We start from the raw sequence: 24193 nt of genomic DNA on the forward strand, positions 1-24193 counted from the left end.
TGGCCACCGGGTGTCGCTCTTGTACACAAAACAATCAGACGTTATTCCCACTGCGAATAATATACGAATGTTTTATTCAACCTTTTAAAAATACGCTTGTAGAAGTTATGGAATAACATTTAGTGGAATTTTGCATAATCCCGTATTCGTTTTTATGCTAATTTGTTTTGCAAATGTCTTTATCGTGTTGAAACTTGAATCAGCTCGTATGTTTGATCTTAAAAATGCAAATTGAAGTAGAAGAATCACTTGGCTTGTGAGAGATCAGCAAGATCAGCAGATGTATTGTCCTGCATGGTACCTTGTCCATTTCCCTAATGGACAAACGCGACAAAAACAATCAAATAAATACAAATATATTAAAAAAGTATCTAAATATATTTGTATATACCATATAAAAAGTTTTATTTGTTTTAAAAACTTGTCATGTCCACATAAAAATACAATTTTACAACCCAAGAACCTGTTTTGGTAATTTTCTGAGATTATATTAACAAGTGGATGCTTCTTTGGCTGAAAGGCATTAAAAGCCATAAATACAAATAAATGCTGTGTATACATCTGCAATTAGAGGCTGCATGATAAACACGGATACACAAGCACATGCAAGCGGAATAAATAAAAACAAACATAAGACAAGGAAACGCTGGAATGGTCCTACTTCCGTTGCCTTTGGCTAAATTTGAGATGATTTCTTCCTGGAATAAAAGATGAATTAGGATCGTTTAGACGCATACAAACACACAAACGTAAAACAAACTGTACAGTAAGTGCATGAAACATAAGAGGAATGGTTAGCTGGACCTTGAACATCAACATATGTGTGTCGGTATATGTACACATACGTACACACATATGGTATTTTTCCTATGTGTGTTGGTATACTACACATATGTACACACATATAGTACTTTTCCTAACAAAAGCTATTTTAAAGCCGGTTTTGCTTGTAAAGTTTATCAAAAGCTACCTAAACTCTCCTATCGGCTTGCAGCTTGTGGTCCAAAAGGCACTTGGGAGCATTTTCTAGATTTGTGTACACGACTGGTAGGCACTGGTTGGTTTCTAAAGTGCAGCGTCAGGAGAAGCAATGCATGCTGGGTCCTCTGCTGTTTGGGCGGTGGCCTCGTTTGCCATTCAGATAAATGTCAAATAAGACTGAAAAACAACAAAGGCCCGCGTTGGCCCCCGGTGACCACCTTTGCGTCATTAAAGTGTTACTTTTTGCTTCCTGTGTCCCGGCGTGGGGGGTGGAGCTACGCGTGGCTGTGGACGGAGATGCTGGACAGGTCGTTCCTGATGATCTCGTTGACTGGGAAGGGAAACAAACCAAAAAAGGAGTGTTAGAAAGAAGTGTTTTCATATTTGGAACACATGACAGGAACACACCACAGCCACTTCCTTCCACTTCCTGTCTGCAATTCCAGCAGCAAAGACTAAACCTTGTCGGAATAACAATGCCCTCACAAAGCGTGTGGAATGGAAGTGCTGAGAGATGATGTCACGACTAATCCCATTTCCGGCCACCGGAGGGCGCCACTGTACCATCTGACGCTGTCGCCAGTGACGTCATCAGCCAGTACGACCCTGGAGGTCACAAAGGGAACTCTTTGGCCCGTTTTGTGTTTGTGTTGTCGGTCGCCATGGCCTACTTTTCACCGAGCCGCCACATTTGATGCCGAGGATCTAATTGAAAAAAAAAAAAAAAGCCAATGTATTGATTGGCGGGCGTGTTTTACAACGGGGCGCTAAAAATAGTCCCTCCATGACACCCCAGGCAGGAGGAGGGTGTTGATGGAATACTCCAAACGGGGTCGATGGTTACTTTTGGTTGGGTTGTGATGACGACCGAGTTGTGGAGGGTATCGAACGCTCTGGCTTCCTGTTTGGGGTTCCAATCTCAGTGGTTGGGGTACCGAAAGGGGCGGGGCTAGACACACAAAGTGGCTTGATTGGTGGCTCAACTTTCAGAACGCCCAAGTCCAACCCCTACACGTGTACACACAATACATAGTACTATGCCGTACCTAGTGTACTGTACACTTGGTAGTACTACATGGTGTACACTTGATGGTAGTACATGCTTGGGCATCCTACAGACTTGTATACTTGGTAGTATGCACTATATAGTACACTACATAATAGTATGAGTTATATGTAACGTACTGTATACTTGGTAGTACTATACACTACGTAGTGAACACTTGGTAGTACTACACACTAGGTAATGTACACTACCTGTAAACTAGGTTGTAAGTGTAGACTACTAATGTAATCCTAATCCTAATCCTAATCCTGACTGTGAAGTGTCCGGAAGGGAAAGTCCTCCATGGTTTAGGATGAGGTCCTGCTGGTCTTGGCCATCAGGCTTCCAAACAGGGATAAAAGGTCCACTGTGATGCCTTCACGGTGCCTGCGGACTCTGACATGAAGTCATCCAGGAACCGGCTTCCTGTCCCGTGGAGGTCCACCACAGCTGGCGACGCCTGATACCGGGGCGGGCGGGGCGGCCAGGAAGCCCCAGACGGACGAGGAACTCCCAAACAATTAGTGGGCCTCAAAGAAAAAAAAAGGGAGGGAAAAGCAAGAACTTCCAAAGATGGCCGCTGTGAAGACCAGAGAGAATAAAGTCTGGTGGGGGCAGAGGCGAACCCCCCCCACCCCCTGCCCCCACCTCCAAAGTTTACTGCCACGTTCAACAAGTCCAGACCACAAGCCACGAGATGTTCTTGGCCGGGCTGTCAGGATCCTACTGGGTTCCTGCAGACGTTCCTTCTCTACTTGAGCAGCTAGAAAAAAGAAGCGGCTAAAACGTCAACATAGCAAGCATCCACGCTTGGCCACCGTAGGAGAAATTGGACCACCGCCGTCCAAATATTGTGGCAGGACGAGGCACCGTCTGCTGAACAGCCTGGACGGCCGCACGTCCAAGACTTCCTCTAGTACATACGTACTACGTACTGATATCACACTACTACTACTACTCTAGTACTACTGCTCATTTAGAAGTCTACGTACTATTTAGTAACTTCAACTGTGTAGCAGTTTACTACAGCATTCTGGGACTACATTGTACTACGACACTACTACACACTGCATAGTGTACACATAGTAGTATGCATGTACTTGGTGGTACTCTTGGTAGTACAATGCACAACATGGTGCATACGTTTGCTAGTACTACATACTATGTTGTGTACACTTGGCAATACAATGCACTGGTAGTGTACTCTTGGTAGTACTAGCTAGTACGCAGTCAACAAAGCACTGCACTTTGTAGTACTACGCACTGCATAGTGTACTACCTAGTGCACTAAGGAATATACACTTGCAGACTTGGTAGTATGCATGTACTTGTACTGCAACAAAGAACAAAAGCAGAGCGCTAACAAGCCGCTGGTTGGCTCCAACAAAAGGTCAAATTGCGTACTCGTCGGCGTTGAAGCGGAATAAGAAAGTTTTCTGTTTGAAATGTCGTCTGCCTTCTTTTAACGACAGAAAGGTTCCACCTGAGGGGGGCGCCGGGGGGAGCGGGGCCCGCCACGCTTTAATGACGTGAGAAGCCACATGAGTACGCTTGGTAAAAACAAGCGTGGCCCCCGGCCCCATTATGGTTACGGCCGGGCACTAAAAGCCGCCTGTGGCGACGGCGTAATTGCACCTCGCCACACAGCGAGGAGACGCGAGCGTGAACGCCAGACGTCACAGGAAGTGGCGTAAGAGCGGTCTCTGCGGTACCACAATGGGGACTTGTTCATAGCAAGTCATGATGTAGTTTGGGGTGCCTGGCATCGGGGTACCATAACTAAAGGTGACGCTCGGAAGGGATTATAGACTCTGTTGGGGCCCCAGGCCAAGAATCCAAGGGGACCCCTTTGAGTAGCACAACCTCTGTAGAGGGGGGCACCTGGGCTGGGGTCTCAAGCAGCTGCTTGGTGGCAAGCAAGCCCCCCCTAGTGGGACTAGATGAGGAACAAGGTTTGGGAGCGTCGCAGGAAAACCTACTCACCATCATCAAGGTACATCTGGTCCAGTTCCTGCGGTTCCTGTTTGATGCTGACGCCCAGCGCTGGGGGGCTGCCATCCTCCTGCAGCACCCTCTCCGCCGCCTTCCCCTGCTGCTGGGCGCCTGGGCTACCGCCACCCCCGCCGGGGCTCATGCAGTGGGTCGGGGAGAAAGGCGCCTCTGGTCCGGAAGCGGGCGTGGAGGGCGGCGTGGAGACGCTGGGCCGGTAGAGGCCGGGCGGCTGGAATCGACCGGGAGTTTCCTGAATGATGGAAACGTGGGGCATCGAGAAGGGCGGCGGCGGGGGCGGCGGCGACAGGTCGTGTAGTTTGGGGCTGCTGCTCGGGGAGGACGTTGAGGAGGGATTGGTCGGCAATCTCTGCTGCGTGAAAGCCCCGCCCACCACACAGGGTCTCAGCTCGGGGGTCACCGGAGGGGGGAAGTACGGCTTGGGCTGCAAAGAGTGGCCGGTCCCGCGTGGGGCGCCCACCAGGGGGCCGTCGTAGTCGTCCCGCGGCTCCGTTTTAATAGTTGGGACTGAATTGGGAGAAGAAGAAGAAGACGCAGCACGTGAGTCAGCACATTTCAGCGTGCGAGGGCGGGCGTGTTGCTAGTCCAGCCAAACAAACATCATCAATGAGACGTTTTGTGTGAAGATGATGACTCATCCATGGCGGAGACGTCCAGCCACTCGGAGAACAAACGCCTCCATTTTGTTTGGAAGTTCTCCTGACGCTGGATGAGTCCAAGTAAAGGAGGAATGGTTGCTACGTGTTTAAATAGGAGCTGTCAATCACCACTCCGGTTTATTTTAAGAAAATCTTTGACGGCTCTTTCATCACTTTGACCTTGTACTTCACTGAAGTACTCGCAGTACCGTTAGAGTACAGTTAGAGTATACAGTGTATACACAAACACAATGCTGCTGTGTTGGAGTCGACCACACCCACTGGAAGCTCGAATGATTTTTTATTTAACCGGTCCTTTCGCCCGCCCCCACGTGCCCGGCCCCCACAGCCCTCGTGGAGGGTATGGAACAGGTATGGAAAATAACTTTTTGGTCATTTTTTCTGCGGATGGAATAATAGTGTTGCTTTGTTCCTCCCGCGCAAAACCACCAGACGCTCCAGCAGCTGAAAATATGTCTAATAAGTCTGTGGAAAAGTTCCCATTTAACAATGTTTAGCACATCAAACACCAAAGGCTTCGGAAACACGGGCAAAGACGGGAAGGTCGTCTCAGGAGGAAGCGCCAAGTCAGGGAGATTCCCGTCTGTGTTGTCATGGCGAGCAGTGCCAGCCTAGGATGGGGGGGTTGGGGGGGGGGGGGGGCACATTCCACATATATCACAGAAAAATCAGAGCAAATGTGGAAAAATATGCAGTCATTTTACTAGAATAAAGTCAACATGCTGGAGCCTATCCCAGCTGTCTTGGGGGAGAGGCGGGGTCCACCCTGTACACCACCCTATGGACAATTTGGAGTGGCCAATTAAACTAGCATGTTTTTGGAATGGGGGAGGAAAGCGGAATACCCGGAGAAAAGCCACGCACGCACGGGTGTAATCGAACTTGGGTCTCCTGGCTGTGTGGCCTGCATGCTAACCACTTGTCCACCATGCAGCCCTAAAGTCAACATATTAAGAGAAAAAAGGCGGAATTGTTGAAAAGAAAAACGATGTAATATTAAGAACAAAAGTAGCATCATACTAGCATAAAGTAAAATATTATATTATTATAAAAAAGAAAAACAAAGGAGAATTAAAGTTGTAATTTGGGAAAATGAGGCTGTGACAATAAATTAGGTAGGAAGGTTGGAGAAAAGAATGGAGAAAATAAAAATGTATAAGAAGTAAAGTAGCAGATACACAGCTGTCATTTTACAAGACTAATAATAAATAATAATTCATATTAAAAGACGAGTTGTAGTCCGAGGAGAAATAAATGTGACATTTTATGACAATAAGGTTGCGATAATAGGAGAAAAAAAATAACATTTCATTTGGAAATATTAAACAATATATACTATATAATATTGTACTTTTTAAAAAGTTGTTTTCTTATGAGAAATAAACTAAATAGAATCAAGTTGGGGAGAAAGTTGTAATATTCTGGGAATAACATAAACGTAATATTACCGGAATATTGCTGCCAGAAGAAAATTCACAAAAATGACTTGAGAAGAAAGAAAAATATATAGAATAAGTACAGTAAAAATAGGGGAAAAGTTCGTCTTTTTGACCAAAAGTCCATGAAATTCCAGGTGGATGGAGAATCAGGATACAATATGAAAAATGATGGTTTGACCAAAGTCTATATTTTTATGTTGCATGAAGTGATGCACATATTTGCGATGAATGTTGACTGACTGCTGAGAGATCCACGCTACAATACGGAAGCACCTGACCCTTCCGTATATTTGGTAAAAAAAACAACCGCCAAGTACATATATGACGGGACAGGAAGTGAAGCGTTTACCTGCAGACGGCACGTAGGTGAAGCGTTGGTATTGGCTCCGTTTCCTCTTGCCGTTGCAGACATAAAAGTTGACGTGGACGGGCAAGGCCAGTCGCTGGTTTCGATAGGGCGGGACTTCCACCAGGAGCACGTTCTGGAAGGAAGACGGAACAGTAGGAACCTCTTGAGTGTGCGTACACAACGCCACGTACCACGTACGCAGCAAGGCACACGGCTGCCCAAATATTACGAGAAAAAACAAAGAAAGTCTATTTTGGATGAGAGCAGTCATAAAATGGCCATAAAGAGGCATTATGAATGATTATTGTTATGATAAGACATGTGGTGGGCTGTTAGCATAGTGAATAACAATAATAATAATAATAAGGTCAGCAAAATATCACAAATGGCTCTTGAATAGAACGGCAATAATAAAGCATATTGTGCTAGCTCTATCACCAAACGAGTCAAGTGGTGCTAAACGCAATTGAATAAGATCCAATACAAAACAGCAACGTGACAGACATCAGGTGTCTCTAATATTGTGGTGAAGCTGCATCTGTTCCTAATATTTTGCCCCCACTTGGTGTGCCTACTAATGAGCAGGTGACGAGGCGTGACAGGGTTGCTATCTAAAATGGCGTCCGGTACTGCTGTCAGCGGTCTGGCTTCGAGTTAGGTTGTAAAGAAGTCCTGCTGGTCCTTACATGCTTTGAGGCGTCTCGGTCCACTTTGGCCTCCGTCTCCCATAAGTGATGTCCGTCTGCAGAAGACAAACACCAAGTGAGACCGAGTGGAGAAATGGAAGGAGCGCTGCTATCATCATCACTGATAGAGAAAGCAGCAGGAGACGTCACAGCGTCTGACCTTCATGAGCTCATGTCCTCCGAGAGAAATCTGATGCAACCACTTCTCACACACACACACACACACACACACACACACACACACTCAAGAAAGCCCTGAGTCATTCCAACGGGATGAGCGACATCTCGTGTGGAGGCCTTGACTTGGAGGCGGCGTGGAATCCCGAGAGCAGCTGGCCAGCTCGTTAGCAAACGCAAACGTCTGGAAAGCGACGAGGTGGCCTCCAATACGCAGCTCCTCCTTTTGCAGAGCCCCCCCCCTCCCCCACAACTTCTACTTTGTAAAGTCACTCCATAGTGAGCAGTCAAAGATCCTCTATACTGCTGGTTTAAGGACAAACAGGTTGGTGGTTACAATCTGCCGCAACAATTCTGTTCAAAGATCCTCTATGTGACAGGAGGGCTCTGCTCTTGTTAGGAATCTGTTGCAAACATGCTAATCAACGACTCAAAGATGTTTTATAGGATAGGAGGGCTGTGCTGGTTTTATACATCTATAATCAAAGATTGGTTCATCAAAGATCCTCTATAATAGAGAGGATCACTCCAGTCATAGCGTCTCTATGACTGGAGTGCTCCAGTGTTGCTTTTAAAGACCTAAAGCTCGTCAAAGATCTTCTGTACAGACAGGAGGACATCATCCCAGGACAAGTCCACGACAACCCAAAGTCTACAAGTTCCATGAAGTCCTGATGGAAGGTGGCGCCTTTAGTGTATTAGTGGTAGCAGGCTGATTCCCTCCTGGACGGAATATGGTTTGTCCAAATCTCCGTGGAATGATGGTGAGCAGGTAGCGGCTGTGACGGGAGGAACCGCCTCTGTGGATTTCATTTGGACCTCACTGCACAGTGCGGTTAACCAAGACATCAAACACCAACCAATGAGAGTCCTTCGGCGTTCCCTGGTCGGGAATGCCGCTGAGGCCTGAACCTCTCGGCGGCACGTCGTTATTCACGTAATTGATAACCGCAAACTAAGTCTGGTAGCCGCAGAATGTTCTGGACTCTGATAGCAACATCTGGGCTGTGCTTGTTCTGAACCCCCCCCCCCCCCGACCACTTCCTCCCGTCCTCGCACAATACGCTCTCTAGCCCACCGTGTTGGAACACATCCAATATTATCCCGAGTTCAACACCCCCCCTCCCAACATAAACCCGCTGCTCACCTTGGAGCGGGTCCAGACTCGTACGGTGCCGTCAGCGAACGCACAATACCATAACATATCACGCCACTTTCATAAAGGGAAGTCAAACGGCGCCTTGTGCCCCCTAATTGGGCCGAGCCGGGGGGGTGGGGGGGGTTACGTACAGTAAACATAAACACATGGCTGCCTCACAGAGCACCCTTGTTGTGTCCCTGGCTTCCAACGTCCCGTCAAGGACTCTAGAACCACTTTGATCCCTAACGATACCCACGCTAGTCACCTGACATATGTATGGCGCCCCCTGTGGGTTACGCTATGGCATGTAATACACATATCCTCAGCTTTATCACCATTACACAAATACTCAATAACGTAAGGACAAGAGTTGCCAAGGCCCGGTGCGAAGAAGTCCAATTGGCCCAAACAGGTTCTGAAAGTCTTGGTTTTAGAAAAGACGGTGCAGTTCACCCGAGTGGGGGTTCAGTGAATGTAGAGACTCCCGCCTACGGAGACGCCCGTGGTGTTCACCCACGCCTTTTGGCGTGTTGATGATCCTGTGGCGGTTCAGGTTTCAGCTCACCTCGCTCACCTCGGCAGATGGAAGAAGTCCAAGAGTTTTTCTTGTACGGCCACTAGGGGGCATTGGAAAAGACGTGTGGATTGAATGACATACACAATCCCAATCCTATAATCCAGCACCAGGCTCCCATTCTGCTGCTAATCCCGTTCATTTGCTTGTTTAGCACAAACACGGCAGAACTCGACACCGCCGAAAACCAGAGGATTTATTTCCCAAATGGAAATGGCGGTGCTTTATCGGGCTTCGGCATCAGAAGGGCAGGCTGGGGAAAACCGTCAGTCGCTTTTGGATTACGGGACCATATCTGTGGTGGATGTAGCCAAAATCCCTCGCCGCCGCCACCGCCGCGTGACCCGATGTTATCTGACTTGTTTGTGGTGAGACGTGCAGGTGAAAGAATAGATCGTCTCTTGAAAACAAAGCAATTAAAAAAAAGTCAAAGTAAAAAGCTACTACTGTTAGCGTTTTATTACGCAAGCATCATAGATGCTAACGCCTTTTAAAAATACGTGCAAGTGGGGAGCGCTTCCGGACTGTTTTTATCTTTCCCTGGGAGGGAAGGGGGGAGCAGGGATTTCCTCCTGTGTGACTCACAGGACACACACACACACACACACACACACACACACACGCAGTTTGTCAGCACAGTGGTTGAGATTGTTGGCCTCTCATGCAGAAAACTAAACAATTGAATGATTTCTTGTTGGCATCCCTTCTAGGCGGGTGAAGCCATCCTGCCTCTGTGTGTGTGATTACAGGGGAAACTCTGACACACACGTGTAGTAAGTACAGGATGCACACACACACACACACACACATGCACTCATGCACACGTGTTTGAGGCTCTGTGGGGAACAACAACAACAACAACAAAGACGATGCTGGCACTAAGATGGTCGTCCACCACGTCTGGGTTTACGACTTTGTTGAAACAAGCATTAGCGTCAACATCCCTTCTGCTCATTAAGCCTTGACTTGCATACACACAGCAGGGACGGACATGTGGACGGATGGAAAGGATGGAGGGGGGGCGGGGGGGTGTCATTGTTTGCAGTGGAAGCCTGGCTTTCGGGCGTTTCCATGGCAGGACTGGCCAGGAATTCCAGTCCGGTGCCAAACTTTGGGGAAACCCTTCACACAAACATGAGACACCCACGCCTACGCTGGGCCTACGCTGGGCCTACGCTTGGTCCTAAAGACAGTCGTGTTCGCTGCTCAGGGTTTGTTATGCTAATTATATTCATATCAAATACATACAACACACTTGATTAGGTCCAGGCTACATATACCAAAGTATGATCGATATGCCATCATAGAAGTGAAATGTAAGCTAATGTTGTTTCATAGTGAAAAACTATGTCCTCCACACCAGACTCCATTAAGAAAGTAACTATTCTTCACCCTGGCAGCTTCCTGCTTCCCACGGAACCCTGTCACTCCCGTCCATCACCTGCCTGACGTCTCTCCTGGTCATCGGCCACTTTATTAGGCACATTTATTAGTCTAAATATTAGGAATTAGCAACACCTTATTTAGCTAGAATAAGACATACTCTATGCATATAGGTGGAAATAAAGACTAAATAGACACTTTATTAGGTACACCTGCAATGCATTTTTACCATACAAATGTTCCTTTAGGGTATTTGTACAGTACATTGATTGAATGAATGGCATGCTAGCATAAAACATAGAATTTGTTTTTTTTTAAATAGTTCTAAACGTATGCTGTACATATTTAGAAATGATGAGTTAACATGTGTTTCCTGATGAAAAAAATAATTTGTATGAATTTTTGGACCTTTTTGCAGATTTTGGAATCTGCAAATTTACCGTGCCCAGGAAGCTGAATGATGAATGTGCAGGGACCCACCTACAAAGCTGCTTATTGCTTATTACAAAGCTCCTATATTACTGTATATACTCTACTGTATATACTCTATGCATGCTGCTTGCCTTCCATTTTTCCTGCAATATGATGTCATCATCTCATGATGTCATATTTTTGGCCTCATTTCATGCAGGTCAGACGTACCTAATAAAGTGTCTGGCTAAATGTATATTTATGGCTTTTCTTTTCTTACATAAAATAGCATAAAGTATAAAAAACACAAGCTCCTACTCTGGGGATGACCCTCTGCCCCCTCCCACCGGTGGAACAATGAAGAGGCTTCCCTTGTTTTAGGAAGAGAGGAGTCACCGGGCTGATGGGATAACACGTGTGTGCCCCCCCCTCCCTCCCCAGCCCTGAAGGTCACGTTTGCTCCACTGAGGCCAATCAAGCAAATTGCTGTTTGTAAACTACGCTGCCCCCTCCCTCCTTTAAAACCCAAATGTCTCCAAGTAAGAGGTGCGCGCGCACACACACACACGCGCACGCACACACACACACACACACACACACACACGCGGCGCTGAAAGAGGCAATGGAAAGTTGTGCAAATGTAAATGTGCTGGGTTAAAAATACATCACATTAATGTGCACCACATGTGGCACTCTGGCAGCAACCAGGATATTTGGACGGCGGGGGGAGGACGGGGGCGGGGGAGGAAGAGTCCTGGGGTTTCTCCAACAACGCGGTGAGGGAGACACACACACACACACACACACACACACACCTCCCTCACCTTGAGCCTTCTCCACAAACACCACCTTGGAGTCGGCCTGGAAGTTGTGTCCGTCCAGCAGCATCCTTTCTCCTCCGGGGGCGGGGCTTGTGTCCAAACTCTGCGTGTCCACCAGCGGCAGCTCCTGAGCCGACCTCTGGGCTGCACGGCGAGGCAAGGAGGGAAGGAGGCAAGGAGGGAAGGAGGGAAGAGTTGGAGTTAGCAGTGGAGCAGGCACCCACTCCCCATGCAGACCCGAGCATCCAGACGCTACCATCCTTCTTTTTTAGCCGTCTTGCCCTGAATTTGATGAATACTTGCTCCTAAATATTTACTTTAGGAATATTTGCCCTCCGCATGACTCCACTCCTCTCCTTCTACCTGCTCGTCAGGCCTCATGTTGGCCTCCCATTCCCTGTTCCTGCCCACTTCACTGCCTGCGTGGATTATTTTCAGTCATTCCGGTGACTTCTGCTTTGACAAGATGGCGGCTGCCATGAATGACTTAGATATATATTTTAAATTTGACTCAAGTGTATCAAGTTTTGTTGAGCGCCTGGTGTACTATGAAGTCCGGCCAACATTTGAACAAAAAGGTTCTAATCCCGCTGAATTCCCCAAGAGTGGCGTCGCTCAGGCGCTAACAGCACCTCTTTTTTGTCGCTTTAAGCGCTCGCCTTTCATTTCACGGCTTCACGTCAGCGCCAAGCCCTCGTCATGCCGGCGACGCCTCCTCAGTGCACCCAAAGGTCGAAACGGGCCAGATTGTTTTATTGAGTCGTACTCGCCCTTTTCCCCATAAATAGCCACTGGAGATAGAGATGATGTCATGACCTCCTTTGCTTCCCAGTTTGCTTTTCCGTTTGGAACCGAAGGAGGTGATGCGTTCAAGGCCTTCAAGGAAGCACGTACTTACAGCACTCGATGGGGTTGGATGCGGCCTGCAGGGATACGGTCCTGCCGCCCGCCTGGTTGACGTGCACGCGGAACACCATGCGTACGCGCGTGTTCTTGCGTCCGATGTCCGTCTCGCCCTTCCGGAGCTCGATGTCGGAGTTCCGCAGCTTCAGGATGCCGGCGCAGTCGATTCTGAAGGACAAGCGTACGATGGAGTACATATTTGGAGGAGAGTAATGCTTAGCGTGTACCGCGGTACTGACATGGCGCGCATGTTGTTTTCGGGCAGGAGCGGTATCTCCAGCACTTTGGTGTTGTTGTGCAGGGCTTCCATGCTGGGCGTGGACACGGTCTTCCCGGTGATGCGGTGGACCTGGTAGAAGGCGTGAGGCCTCAGCAGGCGGTCGTCTGCCGTGCCGATGAAAAGCTGCAGGGTCAGCGGCTCGTTGTCCACGTAGCCGTGCAGCTGTGTGGGGAGGGGTCGGGGTGAAAGACACTTGGCGTGAATCTCCCACCAAGAAGAAAAACATGACTTTGCTTGTAAAAACAAAATGGAGTTGTCGGCAACAAAGGACGCATTTAGTGAGGAGCAGCGTTTCATCTCCTTTACAAGCCAGCAGGGAAACCACCAACGGCGACGGCCCTGCTCTGACGAGACGCATCCCTGTTTGAGTCAAGCGGAGGTCAGCTGGGGGAGACGGGTGGGGGGGCGCTCGGGGTCACAGAGTAGCCTGAATGGTGGCGATGCTGCTCTGACCGTTATCAGCCACAGCTTCCCAGGAGGAACGGTGGCGTAATGCTAACGCTGCTTCCGCTTCTGCTTCCAAAGTACTGCACTAGTTGACACAAGACAACACCCCCAACCCCCCCAGCGGCAACCTAAGCGCCACCCACCCCACTAAATGTGACCATGGATCCACTTGGAGGTCTGATATGGAAACATATGGACACTGGATGTATTATTTTCAGATTCACATGACTAAAATGCCAGTTTGTGTCATTGCTCAATCAATGATGACAGTAATACATGTATACTTATTAAATACATTGTATTTTTTATTTTTTTCAATCAGGAAAAACAAATGCGTTATGTTGTATTATTTTATTATTACTTTATATAAATTTATTATAAAAATATATTTTATTACTATATTATTCACATTCTTTAAACTACATAAACAAACCAATAACTACTGAATAAAATAAATTCCATATTTTGCAATGTTATTTTAACATTTTCAGTTTTTTCATGTTCAATATGTCTTTATAATCCGCAATTTTTGACGTTTGATGACATTTGTTTTTTCCAAAATATTTTATTTATTTTATTTTATTTTGATCATCATTAATTATTTATTATTTTAATAAAGTTTTGTGCAATCTGGAAACAAATATATTTGTAATTTTTATTTGTTTACAATTTTATCATCATTTATTTCTCAATAATGCTCTTTTCACGTAATCTATATTAAAAAATATATATTTAGACATGAATTTTGTTAATTTTATCCTCATAAACACAATTGGATGGTAAATAAATAAGGACACATTTAAAGATTTTTCAATCCATGTCAATCCAATCAATGGACAGCGGTATGGCTAGCTCCGCCCCTTTAGAAATCTAAGCACGGTATCGGTTATTAAGATCTGAAAATAATAAACCTAAAGGAGAAAAGACATTTCCTGTCGGACCGACAACGTTGCATCGATGCGTATCGTAATAAAGCGCTGACACGGCAGACCAGTTCATCCTGCAGCCACAATCGTAATCCAATCAGTCAACGTCTGAAATAGATCTCATGTGAAAGACGGCAGGAAGCGGCTTCAAAAAAAGAAAGAAAAAAGAATGCGTGCAGCTCAGCAGAGTCGGAGCGTGCCGTCTAATTAAGAGGCGCTGCGGCCGAGGGACAGCTGCTAGCGTTTCACTGACATACGAGCGGCACTCCGGGTTGGAGAACCCGCACGGACAACGCCAAGGACCATCCCGGGCGAGGTTGGAGAGGCCGCTCGGCTCACTGGGCTGGTGTATATTTGTGGAAGGAAATGTGCCGCTGCACGGCCATGTTGTTTATTGAAGCGTCCCGAGCGGGCGCCGTGTGGAGGGAGGTGGCACGCCAGGTAAATCCGTCAGTTGCATCGATTTCTTATGATGCATTCTGGCCTTCTGGTTTAGACCAGGTTTTGGTCGTCCTTTCAGCAGTTTGGGGGGTTTCCGGACCATAGGCGCCCCATCCATCACGGCCGAGGACCACGTGATCCAAACTTTGTGTTCTGCCGAGGCGATTAAACGACTGCTAGAACTTTGTGTTTGACATCAGCTTGCATTATCACCCGCAAGAGGAATGCCCAGACCGGCCGGCAGCTCAAGGCACCGAAGGGGAGGGATATGGGGGAAGGGGGGGGGGGGGGCTCCCTGTTCATTCCAAACACACACACACACACAGCAATTGGTCAAGGGGTGAATCAGACCAAAACAATCCATCCTGTCACGCATGATATTTGTTGCTATCCAATGTGATCACATGCACAAAAACTAGAGGTCCAAAAGAAAAAAAGGACTTGTGACTCCGACAAGATGAACGTTTGGCTCTTCAAACTAGTAACGGCGCCCGTCTCGTGTATAAGATGGCAGGAAGCGCCTCAAAAAAGAAAGAAGAGAACGTGTGCAGCTCAGCCCGTAGAATCTCCACGTACGTTACTTTGAAGTTGCCAGATGGACCAAAACATGTACAGGTACAGAACATTAGCTTTGGTGGCGATGACGTTAGCTTGGACAACGCTTTACCAAAACATACCAAATCTTTGATATGATATGACGTAACACGCAGCTCCAGACGTTCTTCACTTTTAAAAATGGAGGCCAGCAATCGGCACTGGACTGCTAAGCAAACTTTGTTTTGGATCCAAACTAATTCCAAGACTGGACAAAGGAAAAACCGGCAATATGGAGTTTTGCCAAAAACTCGGGGTAGGCGGTATCACGTAATGTTGACATTTACGTTTTACTGGGCATGCCCCGTTGACTATTCTGTTGGATTATAGCGGCGCATGTAGACCTGATATTGGAATATTCCTCATTTTTGTACGTTGGTTTCCATGAAGAGTGTTTAAAAAGTATGATGTGTAGTTTGAAGACCGTAGAGTTTGATGGGTGAAATGACTTTAAGGTTAGCTAAAGTAGCACGTTAGCTTCGGTGAGTCATGGCAAGGTAGATGAAGACGTGCGTACGATGCCATTCCTTCCCACAAACTGTTGCATAGAATTATTCATGTTGGCGTTGTTGGGTCCGTGATGGCGTAAGGGCGGTTGGCGTATGCGGTTGCGGCGATGGCATCAACAAAAAAAAAAAAGTCGTAGCCGCCCGGTTGGATGCCGGAGAAGGGAACCACAGCGGAGCGGTAGAAGGTTCCAGAATAAACTCTGCTGAGTCTGTGCAGGGTTTTGAGTCACAGTGGAGGTTTTGAGGGTGGGGGCGGGGGGGTCAGCGGTGGCGTGTCTACTGTGTAATCAAACGGGGGCCGCCTTGTTTGAGGCTCCCTCCAACATGGCCGCCACAGCCTGCCAGAAACGTGTGTGGTTTCGCCACCGCCGCCTCTGCAACGAGCGATGATGTCAGCCGCGCACACGGGAACTTTCCTAAACAAAGAGCAGTCTGTGCGCTCGGGGCGGGAACTGGCGGAAAAGGAGGGGAGGGGTGGCGTTTTGGGTTTTTGAAGAGAAGAACACACACTCTTTCAGAACCTCCTGCCCTTAAATCATTAGCACCTCCTCGCTGGAAGGAGCCTGAAACTTCACCTCATCTTGCAAACGATTCGCTTGCCCTTAAAGAGCGGCGCTCGCACGTTGCTTCCTGTTGGCCCCCCTGCTCATTGACACATTATAACGGGACTGTCTGGGAATGCCACGCATACAGCAGACGCCATCGGTCGTTCATTCTGCAACTCTGGTCTTAAAGGAGGCTCCCATGAACACGAATGAACTCTCCTCAACGAGCAGCCAGTGCTATTACCCCCCCCCCATCATAAAAGGAACAAAATGACATGCAAATTATTACATGATGTAATCCAGTCATCTAAACCACTGCCACGACTACATGGCAGTCCTGCGGACCCCGTTTCCTGCTTCCCAAATTTAGCCACACCGCTCTCGTCATGTAAGAGGATTCTAGTAGTGATGTAATATTAGTAATAAATATTCTATTTCTTTGAAAACATTTATATTGTTCATATAATTTGTACAAATAATATAATTGAGGTTACATAAGTAAACAGAGTTTAAAATGATTAAACAATTTTATATTATTTATATAATAAAAAGTCACACTGAACTGTAATGTTACATGATGCTGCATCATTTTCCATAATAATAATAATAATTTTAAACAATATTTTTTATAATTTATACAATATGAATATAATAATAATTGATATAAAGAACTGATGTTATGATGCTACATGATTTTCCTTGATAACAATGAAAACAGTAAAAACTACTAAATATAACAGTAATAAAGTATATCATGTAGCTGATTTGAAGTACCAATAGTAATACGTATGCCAGTCTCCTAATTAGCATGACGAGAGCGTTCCGGGAGGAAAAGTGCTTGTAGTAAAAGTGCAGTAAAGCGTGACGGCGGGTGTCGCAGGTCCAGGGTCGGGTTCTACTGAGACGTCAGACGTTTTCATCTGGATGCTTTTGTTTATTCCTGGTCTGACTTCATCAGATTGAAGCAGCAGATGTCTTGGGAAGCCACGCCTCCCCACGCTCCCCTTCTCCCCCCTCGGACCACCACTGCTAAAGTGACTAAGCTCTTACTGGACCGCGCTACGTCGCCGAGACTGGTTAAGTGGGGGTGGGTTGGGTTTGGGGGACGCAATGGAAAAAAGCGTGAGTCACCCCCGTCTGGACAGGAAGCGAGCGGCCTGCCCGGGAGCGTCGTCCATTCACAAATGGGACATCTTTAAATAGCACGCCGCCTCATTCTCACACATGAGTGAAAAGGTAAAACGTGGAGGTGAGAACGGGGCCAGGCGGAGCCCCGCCCACCTTCATGGCTGTGTGAGGGTGGCATCACCTTACAACCTCGGCCAAGACAGGATCCGCTATTCCGAGCGGAAAATAAAAAAGGACTGCGAGGAGGAGTCGTGTCAGCACACCTCCAACGGTGTTAGCGACGTCATGTTAGCATCATCACATGCTAGCAGCTTGCTAACGGCAATCAGGAGACGCACCTGAACAACGGGGTGTCCTCCCGCCAGAGCCTTCACTGCCCCTCTGCTGCCTTCGGTCTCGTAGTGGGCTCGGTGGTGGGACTTGGGCTGCACCTCGATCTGCAGGCTGTAGGGTCCCGAGCTGGACGGCAGCTGCCAGTCCAGGGCGGGCAGGGACGGGCTGACGGGATGCCAAGAAGGGCGTGGTTAGGACAGATCTTGGCATGACAGGAAGTGGAGAGGCGGGTCTCTACCTGACATACTGCTTGGGCTTGGACCAGGAGTACTGATGCTGGGGGACGTCCAGGAACCCTCCGCAGTAGGCCTCCTTCTTCAGGGGCGGGCGGGGGGAGGGGTGCTCGTCGGGAGAGAGCACCTCACCTCCAGGTTCCAGCTTGAGACTGACAGTGGGGCTGTGCTCCAGGCTGGTCCTGCGGGCCTTCATGGGGACCCCCTCCCCGAGGTCGCTCACCCCGTCTGTGCTCAGGGCGTTGATGGCCGCCAAGATGGCCGAATTGGTGTATTGGTTGGTGTTGGGCAGCCACGTCTCCTCTGTGACGCTGAGGCGGGGCGAGGTCTGAGGGGACACCCCGGGGGAGGGGTGGGGGGAATGCTGGTAGTGCTTGTGGGCCGCCCCTCCCCCGTTGAAGCTGTACTTCCTTTTAGCGCCACAAGGGGAGTTGGGCCTGGAGCTTCCCCGGCTGATGAAGGCGTCGTCTGTCACGCTCGTGCGAGGGGAGGTGGAAGGGGAGTGTCGCGGTGAGCCGGCGGGACCGTAGCCATCGCCCGGCAGGGCCAGGGTGGAGCCCTTGGGGGACACCGACGGGGACTGCCAGGGGGAATTCTGCGGCGAGTTGTCGTAGTTGTACGAGAAGCCCGACTCGTAGGACGACGCCTCGGAGTGGCAGCTGCGGGACGAGACGCTGCTGGCCGGACTCAAGCAGCTGGGGTCCCGGTACCCGTCGCCACTGGGTAGGGTCAGCGTCACGATGGAGTTGCCCCGCTTGGCCACGGGGACTCGGTCCTCCTCCACTTGGTCCTCGGGAAACTGACCGTAGGCCGTGATCTCGATGCGAGGACTCTCCAGGGTGGGGGCACCATTGGGGCGGACGCTGGACGGGTAGTAGGTGGCGGGGGGCACGCTCATGTCGTTGTGAGCCTCAAAGCTGTGAGCCTCTGAGACGGAGATGATGGGGCTGGACTGGAGGCTGAGGTACTGGGGGGCGAGCAAGGGCGTCCCCAGCGGGAGGGAAAGGCTGACGTTGGGGGTGTAGCCGTACGCATCTGGAAGGCAAACACAGTCTTTAGTGATGTGACACAATGGTACGTTCCAGGCGCTGACATCACCTGATGCACCGTACAAGGTAAACATTGGGTATCGATCTAGCGTCCATACGGCACATGACGCCAGTGACGTTGGTTCTTGAACGCACCAGATGAGACTTCTTAGTAACATGTGTGTTGTTGAATCCACACCCCCCAGACCATACACCCACCGTAGGGTTCTTAGGACCCAACCATGTCTGCCACCCATGCAGTAAAAGTTCCTGCTGGCTCCTAATAACAATCATCATCATCATCATAAATAATCATTTAAAAAAAAAAAAGGAAAATTCTGTCGGCCCGTGCGGTGAGGTCAGGCAGGCCCAAGAGTTGGATAGAAGGGGGGTGGGGGGGGGGGGGCGTGGAAGCAGACATGAGACTGCTGTAATTTGAAATAAAGCTGAGTGACATCAGTCACTCAGAAAAAATAAAAAGGCTTTTCATTGAAGGATGCTAAAAATAGGTTGGAAGCCTTCATCCCAGGTAGATTTTTAAAGGGGGGGGGGGGGTGACCAGGTTCAGGTGGAACCCTCAACACTTTGGTACCACTTCACGTTTTACAGTTTGTGTCATCGGACTGAGTACTACCATTACTGTTTTAATAGCAACATCATATTTTGGTCTGCTCATCTAAAGAGGGGATTTTTTTAATATATAATAATTTACTTCCTTCATTCCAGATAAAGCTTTGTAAACATAAAATATGACCAATTTAAAGTGCTCTCTTTTGGGGCTAAAGTTCAACCTAGCATGAAAGTTGTGTCCTGTTCATATATTTATAAGACGCCAGATTGATTTTTTTTTTTTACAAACTAATAAACGTCAAAGTGAAAAAGTTAAAAATGTCTAAACTTACCCTCCTCTGCAGATTTCATGATCTCCTTGTGAAGAAACCTTCAAAGTGTCGCCAGGGATGCAAAGTGGGTCGGTTCCTGATCCATAAAGTGCTGATTGGTTACTTCCGTGAGTGTCCGGAACCAAAAGCAACCGAGTCCAAATATCTGGGGAGGTGGGGGATCCAAAGATTATTGTTTTTGAGGGGGTATCCTCCCGGTTCCGCTGGGGTCTCCGTCCGTGAAAGTGACGACGACTCTCCGGCTCTCACCGCGGCGGTCCGGGGCGCTTTTAAACCCGGGGATCACCTCCCCGAGTCCCGCCCCCTCCGGGCCGTGACGCAGCTGCACGTCCGCCCGCCTTGTGGAGCCAGTGGACCCGGGCAGGATTTTCCAGCGCTCCGGGAGTCCAAATTACTGAAGGACACGGCAAGGAATCCTGGAGGCTCCACGGAGAGGAAAAAAATGCTTAAGAATGGAGGAAATAAAAAACGAAGGCAATTAAATCATTTTAATGACGTTTGTTTGGAGAGTACTGTAACTTCCTGACTGACGATTGAGCATGCGCATTAGCTACGCAAGCACGCGCGTTTATGAAAGATTTCTGACTTTTGTTATTTATTATGACGAAAATTACAAATAACACATTTTTACAATAAATGTTGCATAATTGATGCGAAAATTGACAACATTTGAAAATGTTTAAATTAATTGTAGTAATATAAATTCATTTAAATGATTAAAAAAAATGCTGGTTGCTTGGCTTTGGCGGCTTTATAGACTTGTTTATTGTATAGTACTACTAGTAATATTAAAATAACACGGGCCTTCACAAATAAGCATATCAAATACATTAAAATAAATGTGTTAAATAAGTCTAAAAACTGTTAACATAGTCAATAAGTCTAGTTTGAGGCTCTTTTTGTTTTAGTTAGTGCCTTAAACACGGTTTTGTTTCATGAGATGAAATAAATGTCCATAAAATTTCCACAAAGAGCCTCTTAGACATTAATACGAAGCTTTTTATTTTTTATTTTAAGCAAACGCAAATAATGACTCCTCCACTTCCTGGTGGTGAGAGGTTAGTCAGCCTGCGGGCCAGCAAACACATCATTATAGAGGAGCTATGTATATAAATAAAAATTAGATATATGAAAAATGAGATACCCCATCATTTGACGTGGTGGATTCATGATCAGTTGACAGGAACGTGGTCGGATTTGCTACAAAATCCAATCTTCTGTCATTCACCATCCAGTGTCCTGCAATATTTTGGTAGTTCAAGCCGTTAATAACCTTCTATATACAGTTTTTAACATTATTAGAGCACTGTGGCATGAAATAACAGCCCTATAGTCACTTTTACTCGACTATTACCTAATTTAGTGGCCAGGAAGTGACATGCAGGGTGATTTTTTTTGTTTTTTAGCTTGGCGTGAGTTATGGCCGCAAGAGTAGCCTGGTGTTGTGAGATGATTCAAACCTGCAATAAAAGCCTGTTGTTTGCATGCCTCACCAAACGTTAGAGTGACATCACTGACACCTAGTGACCAGTGTAGAATACTAAATATCATTTACATTTTAAAGGTTAAAAATGCTTTGTTTAGTTCTAAAAAATCCATAACATTTGCTTCAGTATGCATATGTTGTGACTAATAAAGGGGCGTATTCAAGCTTAACAGCATGAGCTATGAATTATATATTTGAGAAAAATGTGGAGGTGGCTTAGCACATGTTAGCGCATGGTCGTCCCAGGTTAAAATCTTTGTCTGGGCTAAAAATGTACGTCAGTTGTTAAAGAGAGGCCCTTTGGGTTTTTGACCTCATGGAAATCCCATTTCGGGGCTAGACGTGGGGGTCTTTACGGGGGCCAGAGCGTGTTGCGTAAGCGCAACATGTGCTGCAGTAAACACGTCTTCGTAAATAGCTCTGGCACTCTTTGGGACGGGGTGGTGAGGGTGGGGGTAAGGGTGGTCATTTCGTCGCTATGGTAACGGCCACCACAGACCACAAGGGTGCTCAGAGACACAAAACAATGAACACATGAACTCACGACAACCAAAACTCACCGTCTGTGGACCGTGGACTGAGTGGGGGTGTGGTTCGGTCGGACTCTCAGCAGGACGGAACATTCAGGAGCGAAGAAGAAGCGGAGCAGAAGTTCTGCTGCTGAGTCATCACCTGCTTGTCTTGGCAGCCGGAGGACCTTCATGAATGTTCTGTGTGTTTTGGGGGAATTCACCAGCACAGCAACGATACCAATGGAGGCCGGGACCATGTCCTCAGAAGACCCCCTTCCGCCAAACTCATCCATTTTTGGTATTTCCGGACCGAAGGAAACCCAAAGGGCTGACTTTGGCAAGCACAGTGGTTTTCTTGGCTGCCACAAATAGATTTGGCGTACACGTTGGCCCTTGCTTATAAATAAACTCATTATAACGGGACCGTCTGGGCATTTAGCTCGTCATTCCGGCTCTGTACAGTAGATGGCATTGCAACTCTGCTTTTTAACACACCTCATCCACACCGGGGCTGTTGTGGAATAAGAAGACGTAGCAGGAAAGATCCGTCTTGCCATCTTTTCCATTTTGCATCTGGTGGGCACAGTCTAAAAATACAAATAACAAACATGGAAAAGTCTGCTGCAATTTTGCAAGAATAAATTAAAAAATATGAAAACAAAAAAAGATTTTGTGATTCATGACAAAAAAATTGAAACACCGTAGTTGGAAAAATCTAACAATAAATAATGGTAGAAGAAACATTAAGTGAAAAAGAGAAAATATTATGAAGACACTTGAAAATGAAATATTAAAATATAAAAATATGTCATTAAAAAACTCACTGGTTATTTTTGGAAATAAATAATAGTGTTAATATTATCATGATATTGTGACTTTTTAAAATAAAAATTATTTCCGAAGAAAATGGGAAACAGCAAAAATGGGAAAAGCAGCTATACATTTACGAGAATTATGTAAGAATATTGTATTATAACAAGAAAAAAAAGTCGCAATTTTACGAAAAATAAACTCCCATCATCTTTGGTGTATAAGTTGCTTTAAGTTACCTTTTTGAAATATTATGAAAATTAAAAAATTAACAGCAGAAATGCTGTAAATTAACGAGTTAAGTTGGGGGAAAAATGTGCAATTTGGAAAATTAAAAAAAACCACCATAAATGGGACAAAAACAGCCATACATTTGAGAATAAAGTCAAAATATTGGCAGAAATGTATTCTAATCAGAAAAAATGTTGCAACTTTACAAAAAATAAATGTGTAATATTTTGAAGGAAAAGGTGTCATTAAAATATATCATGTTTTGTTGAGAGGCTATAATTTTTGGGAACATTTTTAATAGTAGAGAAATAAAGTCGTAATATTACAAAATAAAAATGTACACAAATTAAAAAAAAAAAAAATTATTCACGTTGTGGCTGAAAAAATGTGTTCGTTTTGTTTTCTCCCTTTTTGTGTGCAAACATTCCGGCCACCTCCAGTTGTTTGGAGGTCTCAGTGGGATTTTTATTTAGCTCGGCGGTAAGAGCGGTGCCAACCCCGCCCCAATCCCCGCGCTTTTCCTGCACTCAGACTTCCTGTCTCCCATCAATGTTCTCCTTTTTCTCTCGCGCTCTCTCTCGGCCGCTATGACGGAATCCCCTGTTTCCTGTTGTGAAGGCCGTTGCCGGGTGACGGCCACGGAAGGAGCGGGAGGGGCGGAGCGAGGGAGCGTTTGTAGTTTGCAGAGTGGCCGGGAGGCTCCCTTATTTATTTATTTTCTCCCTCTCTCCCTCCCTCCCTCCCTCCCTCCCTCCCTCCCTCCCTCCCCCCCTCCCACAGAGTCGGGCATGTAGTCGAGGCGGGACAGAGGCCTCAGTGTCCAGTGCTTGCAAGGTCCCTGAATAAATGAAGCCCTCAGCGAGCAGCAGCGACCACAAGCAAATGGTTAGCAGAGACGCTGGTGCCGTGACTCATTCCCGGGAAGGCCACTAAAAATCACCATCTTGCCACATTTGGAAGTTTGGATTGCACACTTTGCTTGAAAATAAAAAACTCAGCGACTGTTCAACAAACTTGAATATCAGATGAAATACACATAGTTGAAAGGGCTTTAAAGGGGACTATTATTATTATTATGCTCGTTTTCTGCCCTTTGTAATAAGTTGTGGACTACTATAGAGCAGCTACACACAATAACCCACACAGAAAGCTTTCCAGATCTTCCAGAATCTGCACTTATTCAGCTGGATTGCTTCCTAATGTATTCCA

At 47.0% G+C, this 24193-nt stretch overlaps 1 protein-coding gene across 1 annotated transcript; it reads right to left on the reverse strand.

Moving 5' to 3' along the window:
- Window positions 1-394: 394 nt before the first annotated feature.
- nfatc1 (nuclear factor of activated T cells 1) lies at window positions 395-21111 on the reverse strand. The gene is made up of 11 exons (XM_058046708.2): window positions 21090-21111; window positions 19946-20390; window positions 18021-19050; window positions 17788-17947; window positions 12819-13021; window positions 12575-12747; window positions 11680-11820; window positions 7170-7225; window positions 6484-6616; window positions 4010-4543; window positions 395-1312 (listed from the first exon to the last, which is right to left on the reverse strand). Exons 2-11 carry the CDS (start codon window positions 19962-19964, stop codon window positions 1257-1259), a joined length of 2505 nt encoding a protein of 834 aa, XP_057902691.2. The 5' UTR covers window positions 19965-20390; window positions 21090-21111; the 3' UTR covers window positions 395-1256.
- Between the last annotated feature and the right edge of the window lie 3082 nt (window positions 21112-24193).

This window comes from Doryrhamphus excisus, linkage group LG7 (assembly GCF_037039965.1).
Source record: "Doryrhamphus excisus strain RoL-2023G ecotype Guam linkage group LG7, RoL_Dexc_Guam_v1.1, whole genome shotgun sequence".
Lineage (NCBI taxonomy): Eukaryota > Metazoa > Chordata > Actinopteri > Syngnathiformes > Syngnathidae > Doryrhamphus > Doryrhamphus excisus.

Excerpts from the sequence above, each read along its gene's own strand:
- nfatc1 (XM_058046708.2), bottom strand. Across the intron at positions 11,821-12,574 it reads ATCCAACCCCATCGAGTGCT|CCCAGAGGTCGGCTCAGGAG; the intron begins GTAAGTACGTGC and ends CTCGCCGTGCAG. Across the intron at positions 7,226-11,679 it reads GTTTGTGGAGAAGGCTCAAG|ACGGACATCACTTATGGGAG; the intron begins GTGAGGGAGGTG and ends TGTCTTCTGCAG.